Here is a 9,367-nt window from a genome sequence, read left to right on the forward strand (position 1 = left end):
ACCTTGGTCCTAAACCCAACCCCCAACCCACCAATGACATTTAAACCAAACGGGGACTCCACTTTTGTCCCCAAATGCACCAATTGTCCCCAAATGTAGGATTTTTGTCTTAAAATTGCCCCCAAATGTCACCAAAGCCAACAGCCCCACCCACACACACACACACACACAGTCGACTGAAATGTACCACATTCTTTTACTCAAATTTATACAACATAGGAGTTTCTTTAAATAAACCAAAACGGGGATCCCCAGACTGCCAAGGGAAGAAAAAAAACCACAACAAACACAGCAGGATTACGAAGGCTGCTTTGAAAGCAATAAATCAGCACRACATAAGTGGAGCTTCAGCTGACAGAGAATGACTTGGTATGTATTTGTTGTTCAAAGCTGAGCAGCGTCAAAGCATCAACTGGGTTTTAAGCAGGAATGTTATTTCAATTGTGATTTATGGGAGCGTAGAGTTTAAATGAGATTATATAAATTTACAGTAAAACAGGACATCAGATTAGGATTCAGTTGAAATTATCAGATAGAACAAAGGAGATCCATGGGGCGCCAAGTGTAAATAAAAAATGTCACCAACACGTTTTCCTTATTTAGCTCACGGAGTGTAAAAAATCCACTTAAATTTTACTGGTATTCAGCTCACTGTTCTTATATTTTGCTAATTTTTACTAAGTTAAATTTAAATGTTAAAAGCAGCTGCTAACATGAACACTGCTAACAAAGCTAACACTGCTAACAAAGCTAACACTGCTAACAAAGCTAACATAACTAAAGCTTTCCTATAAGACATCAAACTTGCAGATGCAGTCTTCAAACTGCCGGTACCATCAGTTTGTACCTTCCAGTACCAGACGGGTACCATCCATATTGTTTTCAAGTAACGCATTTTGAATTTAAAATTTAAATGCCATCTGCAGCAGCATCAGCAGTGTTAGCAGTTGCTATAGTCTCAAGATGATGCCATCATAACAAGAGCGGAGCGCCAACAGCAAAGGCTGCGTCCAACATATAAACTTCAAGATTTAACTACAAAATTTAAGACTTAATTTTTACATTTAATATTTACAGACATTATTTATCCATCCATCCATCCATTTTCTGTACACACTTCTTCCTTTTCAGGGTCGCGTGGGTCACTGGTGCCCATATCCAGTAGTCACAGTGCGAGGGGCGGGGTACACCCTGGACAGGTCGCAAGTCCATCACAGGGCCACACATAGAGACAAACGAGACAAACAACTATTCACTCTCTCACTCACACCTAGGGACAATTTAGAGTTATTAATTAACCTAACAGTCATGTTTTTGGTCTGTGGGAGGAAGCCGGAGTACCCGGAGGGAACCCACGCATGCACGGAGAGAACATGCAAACTCTACATTATTTATCATTTACATTTAAAATTTAGTGAAAATTAGCCAAATGTAACAACAGTGAGCTAAATAACAATAAAATGGAAATGGAAATGTTTTAACTCGAATTTTACACTCAAAAAGTGAGCCGAATAATGTAAATGTTTTATTGACATGTTTTAAACATTTTTATTTAACACTTAGTACCCCATACAATTCTGATTCAGTTGCTATGTCTGTKATCCATGATGCAAAAGTTTACGCAGCTGATGAGCTTCTCTGACCTGTAAAAAGAGGTACTCAAAGGCCGTGGGGTCATCCTGCAGCAGATCCATGGGGTCTTTGGGAACGAAACAAACCCTGAACAGACATCTGTAATCATGCGAGTCCTTTTTCTGTACCACCTGGTGGAGACAAAWGGAAAACTTAGCCTTAAATCTTAGCCAGAGGTGTGTGTGTGTGTGAGTTTGTGTGCTTTCCTTACCTTCTGTATGAGCTCGTCTTCATGCAGGAGCAGGAGTTTGGTGATGCTGTACTGTTGCTCTAGGACCAGGGTAAAGTACTCAATCGCCCGGATGGAAAGTTTATCCTTCAGAGTGAGAACAATGTCCTGGAATGATGAAAAAACAGCACGTCAGACCCCTTAAACAAACACACTTTATCCTAGTGTACTGCTGCCAGATGGACAAATTTGACCCCTCCCAACTCAGTTTACCTGAAGCAGAAAATACAAAGTTTAAATAGAAATTGGAAAAACACCAAATAAATAGACTTTAGATACAGCTATCAATAACGCAATAGTAATTTAGGACTTCCTTCGTAATAATCTAAGACAAAATATAAGTGTAAAAAAGAACAAGGTAAGAAATGTTCAAAGATGCAAGCAATGGCTCATTAGGATCATCATGGTAACCWCACACTTAATGAAAGGCAGGYAGAAACACAGTAGAAGCTGAGCCTYRTACAAATAGWTACTGTGCTAAAACTCTACATAGTACTGAAAAAACACTGCAAAAATTGTCCATCTAACCAAGTTTTACAATCTTATATTCRGACTTTAATCCAGTATTTCTTAACGTATTTTAGATGGCTAATTTTTGCGGTGTAATCTTGAACTACATGTGGCAACTTGTCTCCAAAGAAAAAAATTCAATAGTTTAAAAGCTGTAAAATACATTAAGAGATCGATCCAGTCATGTATGTGATGTTTGTACTGTGAAGTATGCCTGAGATGGAGATGAACGCCAAAAATTCATTGTTAATTATAAGGAAAATGTTCACTTTTTAAAACTTTATTTTATTTTATTGAAGTCACACCAGTGTACGTTATAGCTATCGAAAATGGCAAGGCGTACGTTCTCAAAGGAGGTGCGTGATTTGGTGTATTGTAATAGGTTTTCCTAAAGTGGAGAGAGAAGTTATTAATCAAAAGTTGTGATGGAAACTGAAGAATAACAGGAAGATACTGATCAAGATGTATCAATGCTTAATGCTCTCTTAATAAAGCAGCCAGTAAAACAACAATAAAACYGAACCCGCAGGTTATGTGGCTTAATGTAGACGTTACTCTAAGTGCCAGCACTAAATCAAGCTCAGTTGTGTAAACTTAAAAAATGTGGTTGGCATTTCCTCCTGGGAAGCCTTTCACAACCAGATCTACTTGTATTTGATCTAAAACTAGTCCTGAAAAGAYTCTTCTTAGTGAGGCGGACTTCAAAGGAGCCTGAGAGGTGTAATAYAAAGACTAACTCTTGTTTAAGATTTATCACTGGTGAACGAGCAGCTGCTGATTTTTTTGACTTTCCATTACTGGGTCTCTATCAACACTGTGCACCAGCTCTCAAAACATACCTTTACAGAAGTGGTGTTGTCAAATTTGAAGGCCTTGGTCTGCCCGTTTTCGAGATAGACTTTTAGGACGTTGGGAAGGAAGAGAAGAGAGTTTCCCTGTTGAAGAAAAGTAAAGAATCAAAAGAAAATATAAACTAGGTGGTCGTCTAAATGCTTAGAAGATAACACCCGAGAAAAACTTTTCAAAACCGCAAGAAAACTCAAGAACTAAGTCTATCGTCAAATGCATTACTGAGAGCTCTTTCTGTATCAGACAAAATGTTACCTGAGTGTGCCCATTGACCACCACCTCCTCAGCGAAGCGCACTTTAACTGGATTACTCCTCAGGCGAGCTCTCTTCTCTGCCGACATAATGGACGACTTTGGATTCTGCAACACATGACCAAGACAAGCACAATCTTACACCGGGACATAAATAATTTAGTCTGGAAACGTGGGGAGAGGGGGCCTGACACWGTCAGAAGATGCTAACAGACGGTCACGTCATCAGAAATAAGCAATGAATGTTGGTCTGATGCCTCTGAGCGACGGTGGGTTTCTTTCTTTATCTGTACTCACCGTCATCTGCCGCAGGATGGTCACATTGATACAATCATCCAAGTTTCTGGTGGAGAAAATCACAGGCATGAATACAGAGCCACACACATCTTTCTGTATTTGTGTCTAAGTATCACATAGGCACACTCTGCTTTGACCTTTGCATCTGCAGTACTGTGCAAATGTTTTAAACCACCCCCTCGTTGTCATTTCTGCTGAGTTTATTTGTCTGCAGACAAATGAACACAGTCATTGCTATAACCACTGGATGCCTTTTATTAAAACTCTCAGAAAGTAACAAGTTGAGGTACTTATACGACTAATTAATTTTTGACCCAATTCAAGATGGTTGCCACAGCTAAGACACATGAGTAAACACAAAAATAGCTACAAATTTTGAGTTAAAGTTTGGTGCGGTATTAGCTTAGACTAGTTCACAACAGTCTAATARCTACACATTGTGCAACATCTATACTGAAAACTTTAGGGTTAAGGATTGGTGTCAACCTTGTTTGACTTTTAACAAAGCATCTCATGAACCGCTGATGGATTTTATGGAAACTCTCAGAAAGTAATCAGCTGTTGTACGTCTACAACTGTCATAATCTGTGTTTATTTTCCTTAGTTTTCTAGTGTTTCGGTGTTCCCCTGTGTGTCTCTGCCCTGCTCCAGCCCCGCCCCGGCTCACCTGTTTCCTCTTGTGTTCCTTCCAGGTGTTTCTTGTTGTCCTTAATTAATTTGCTTTTTATTCTGTGTCCTGTGTTCAGTCTGCGACCGATCATTGTTTTGTGCTGTCTTCAGCCAGAGTGGTGTGTTCTGTGTTCCCCCTGAGAAGATCTTGTGAGTTTTGAGCTGCCTTGCCAGTCTTTTTGTTTATTATTAAAGCTTTTTGTTACCTTTTTGAGCCTGCCTGCGCCCTGGGTCATTCTGCCTGCACACAAACCTCACAAAAACTGGTTGATGGTTGGTGTCAACCCAATTCAAGATGGCTACCACAGCTGATTGACCTTAGCAATCACAAAAGTAGCTGTAACTCACTCGATTTTAAAAATATTGAGTAGCCGAGAGTCATCCTCAACACATATTTTGACCACTAACATCTCGTGAAATCTCTTCAAWATCACATGCGATTGCATTAAAATCCCTTACAAAGTTTGACCAAACAGTTTTAACTCTATCATTTCTCATAACAGTACAGTGGATGGTGTGCAAATGCTGAGCCTTTAATTTCTTTATATTTTATTTTCATAGACCTAGACTTACTGTAGTTTATACAAGTGGTTTTGTCAAAAGTTTCTCAGGCTATGTGAACATTTTTCAAAGTTGTTACTAACTTCACAGTTTTTTGCTAATTTTTCTGTCCAACATATTGAGCCATGTATTTAAAAACTGAGAAAAGTGGGAAAAATAGAGACCAAAGGAGTACGGTAAGTGTCAGGTCTAATAGACAACCTGCAGCCAGTGAACCTTATCTGAGAGATCTGCAAAAACCAAAACACGACATGGGAGTTTCATCAACCTTTAGTTGCTTATCCACTGTGGTATGCCAGGTTTTCTGCTAAAAAAAATAACGTTTTTTATCTGTCAAACGCTGTTAATGTATGTGTTTTTAATAGTTTTATCTAAAAAATGAAAAAAGTCATTTTTGTGACAGGTTGCTAGTCACAGAGTGCCTAAAGACCCCATTTAAAACTGGTTCTGTGTTAAATTGTCTGTTAGGTGTGGACAAAACTGGTTTATCCCTTGAGTCTTTTAACGTCTGTGCTGATTGATAAGTTAGTTAAAAGGCCTAAAAAGCAAAACAAACAAAACATAAATGTTTTTTTTTTCTGAAAATGGTCAAGTGGAAAAACCTGAAACCTTTAAAATGCCTGAAGAAATATGGATTAAGGGCACTTTAATTGTGTATAAAAATCCTGGAACAAGAGGTGACTCAAGACTTTTGCACATCATTTATGAAGCCTTTCACACCAATCAGCACAGAGATCTGGATAAGAACCCGGAGAGGGACTCGGACAACATACTTAGACTGTGAATGAACAAGACTGTATGTATCATTCCAGGAAATGAGAAGATTCGTCCCTTAGATAAAAAAAACCTCACCTCATGATGTTTTCCACCTGCTCTGCACTAAGATCCTCCATCACTTTATCATTTATCTGCAGAACCTGGTCTCCTGGGAATAAGATCCCATCTGCAGGGCTCCCTACAAATAAAAGAAAAACAACTGTCGGCATTTGTACGTAGCACACACACAGAATGACACACACTCAGTGAACATGGCTGACTCAACAGTGTTCAGCTGAGCTCTCCAGGATGCGAGGGGTTACAGTTATTCTGGGTCTCTTCCAGCTCGGCTCTGCCTTCTCTGGTTATTTATACTCGTTTGTCTTCAGGCCAGAGAGAATCACAGAGAGAAAGAGAGAGAGAGAAGCCGACTGAGGCGCAGCAGCTTCAGCTCTTCTCTGTATGTGCGCGTCATCACATACACCCCCATGCGTGCCTATTTTCGCACACCCCCCCACTGATGGTATGCTGTGCCACACTGCAATCTTTCACACACACGCTCTGACAGCAGCTCTGTCAGTGTCCCGATCGTTTTTACATTTGCCACTTCCTCCTCTTTTTTTTCTTTCCTCCTCATCTTTTGCTTTCTCCTAATCTTCGCCTCCCTTTACTGGCTCCTCCCACATTTTTGCCTCCGTGCCCTGCGCACTTTCACTATCACCAGATCGTCCAGGTGATAAATCTGTTAGATTGTGTCCCTGTTATCGCCTCCCTTCTTTTGGCAGCAGGAAGCAGAGAGGACGGCAGGGTGGGACCCTCCTCAGGGATTTTGAAGTGAAACTAATAACTCACTCCTGCACGCCWAAGTGATTGAATTTAAACAAGACGAGCAGGTGGCTCTGCTGTTTCTGTGGCCCTCTCTGGCACGATGCCCTGCAGAGTGAATGCCAGGGGGAAAAAATAATGTGTGTGAGCATAAATCTGACTCGCTGCAGGCAGGGGACAGTTGAACAAAGCAGGTGGTCGTTTTGGAGTGAAGATAAGGAAAAAAAGTGTGTTTTCATCCAGATAAACACGTCACAAACAATCCAAAGGTGCCACAAAACGAGCGTACCTGTGGCGACGTCCCTGACCTGCAGGGGCGTGTCTGCAATGAGGGTGAACCCATGTCCGGTGCTGCGGTCCAGGACTGGGTCTTTGGTGATCTGCAACGTCAGTTTGGCCTGGAAGCTCTGACTGGTCACACTGTTGGAGCGCTGCGACCTCCCATCGCCCAGCAAGCGCTCTCTGACGAGGTCAAACAGGATCAGAGGTTACATAACTGATGATGGTGAGATTTATTCCTAACAAAATCCTTGTTTTTTTTATTTATATTGGTATAAACTTTGAAATAATTTGGTGTTGCAAATCCTATTTTTTTATTAAAATCCCAATGAAAATGGTATAACTCAAAATACTCAGAGGTTTTTTCAAGAATAATTGCCCACAACCGTGAAAGGTGGGCAATCTTGTAATTTATCTTCTTAGTAAAATATATAAACCACTGGATTGGATTTATTGAAATTCTCAGAAAGAAATCCTTGGATCCAACATAGCAGACACTGCTGGRCCASGTCTGGCAATAATGGCACTGTTTTYACTACTTAAACTAACCCAGTTGTGGTTTGGTTTATGTGGTGTTGGTCCATGCATGGACCACCTTTGGCAAACCATATCAGGGCCACTGAAGGGTTGCCATTCTTTGCATTTTCTGGACCTGGTGTTAYTTACTTTACTTGATTTGTCCCCATGGGAGATGGTGGTATTAGGGCATTGTGTGGGCCAGAACTGGGCCACACAAAATCTGCTACGTGGGATGTATCAGATAATGAAATCAACATGACTGAAGGTGGATGTCACAGACGATCGACCTTAGTAGACCAAAAGATACCTCAGTCAGTTTTACAGATATTGTGCTAAAATTAAGTGTAGTAGCTGAAAGTCATCTCCAACTCATACTGTGAGTGCTAAAAAGATCACACAAGACCTTTGTTCAAGCAGGGTAGTGGACGATGTTCATTCATATGATGAATGGTAGTTTTCAAAAAGAAAAAAATAAGTAGGACCTCTGGATGGGTTCTTCTTTAGTGAACCATTTCATTTCTCCACCAAGAGACTTCTTCAATCTGATGAGTTTCAGGTGAAACCTAAACTCAGACCCAAACCAGTTATCATTCCATATGTGGCGGGAGTTTCAGAGAAACTGAGACGTTTATTCTCTAAACATGACGTCCCAATGGCTTTCAAACCCCAAAACACGTTACAACAAAGATTAGTTCACCCCAAAGATCCAGTTCCCCGGCAAAAACAGAGTAATATAGTATATGCTGTTAAGTGCCAGGAGGACTGTGATCAGTCATACATTGGTGAAATAAAACAGCCACAGTTCAAAAGAATGAACCAGCACAGACGAGCTACTTCGTCGGGTCAGGACTCTACAGTTTACACTCATCTACAGGCCAGCGGTCACTCTTTCAGAGATGAAGATGTTCTCATCCTTGATAGAGAGGAAGGTTACTTTGAGAGAGGAGTAAAGGAAGCCATCTTTGTGAAGAAAAACCRTCCACCATTAAACAGAGGTGGAGGCCTTCGTGTCCAGTTGTCCTCCTCCTACAACACTGTTATTGCAAGTATGACTCAGGCCCCTGTGAGCAAAAGGTGTGAATCAGGGCCCCAACAATAGTCAGGTGATGAGGCACATGACCCTCTTTGAACAATAGAGCCAATCAAGCCTATTGTTAAGCGATAGCCCTCTTTTGCATGTGACTAACCTGTTTGTCCATGTGGAGGCAGTGCTTATAAGGCTGAGTTCACCTGAAACTCCTCAGACTGAAGAAGTCTCTTGGAGGAGAGTTGAAACGTTTCACTAAAGAAGAACCCTTCCAGAGGACCTACTTTTTTTTTCTTTTTTGATTTTTTCTACCTGGTTTACTGAGGTGCATCGGGACAATGGTAGTTTTATCATCACCCACCACCAAAAGACAAAAGGTGGGGGATAACAAAAGGCAACAGTAGTGACAGTGTGTGTCTTTTAGATAAGTCTTGTGAAGAACTAGATGGACGTACGCTTGAAATACCAGCTATGGCCCGCAGACTTCTGGCTGATACGCACTGCTGAACAAAATCCAGAGACTCTGCGGTACGCTCAYGGAAAGGATGTGTTCTGACAGCAACATGTCATTGAACTRTTTGATCTGAATCTTRTTTAAATCAAGTGAAGCGGAAATCAGTGCTGTTTTCCAACAAAGCAAAGCAAAGCTGTTGTTGTTGTATCGAAAGACAACACCGTGGTTTTCTTTTGTTTGAATGTGAAAGCATGACTAACGCTGAACAACGTATACAGGTTTGAAGCAACATGATGTCACTCATATGAGGAAGTCTTTGCTTTTTTTAGCAACATGTTGCCAAACTGCATTCTTTTTTTCTTCAAAGTTTTTTCTATTATTTTTTAACAAAAACACAAACAAAAAAACAAACTAACAGAAAAACACGCCCCTAAAAACCCTCCCATCCCTCCCCACCTATACCGGATCTGCTAACAAAACATAAATATAAATACATCTTATATTCATG

General features: G+C 40.7%; 1 protein-coding gene across 1 annotated transcript in view; it reads right to left on the reverse strand.

Moving 5' to 3' along the window:
* Positions 1–1,643: 1,643 nt before the first annotated feature.
* The window catches only part of LOC106517186 (FERM and PDZ domain-containing protein 1), a gene marked incomplete at its 3' end in the record, with an annotated part of 23,206 nt that continues 15,482 nt past the window's right edge, over positions 1,644–9,367 (reverse strand). The window contains 7 exon segments of the mRNA XM_014007908.1: positions 1,644–1,763; positions 1,844–1,969; positions 3,211–3,306; positions 3,476–3,580; positions 3,770–3,815; positions 5,852–5,954; positions 6,870–7,042. Coding sequence (XP_013863362.1) covers positions 1,644–1,763; positions 1,844–1,969; positions 3,211–3,306; positions 3,476–3,580; positions 3,770–3,815; positions 5,852–5,954; positions 6,870–7,042 — 769 coding nt within the window.

The sequence above is a fragment of the Austrofundulus limnaeus genome, unplaced genomic scaffold, assembly GCF_001266775.1.
Source record: "Austrofundulus limnaeus strain Quisiro unplaced genomic scaffold, Austrofundulus_limnaeus-1.0 Scaffold1, whole genome shotgun sequence".
Classification (NCBI taxonomy): Eukaryota; Metazoa; Chordata; class Actinopteri; order Cyprinodontiformes; family Rivulidae; genus Austrofundulus; species Austrofundulus limnaeus.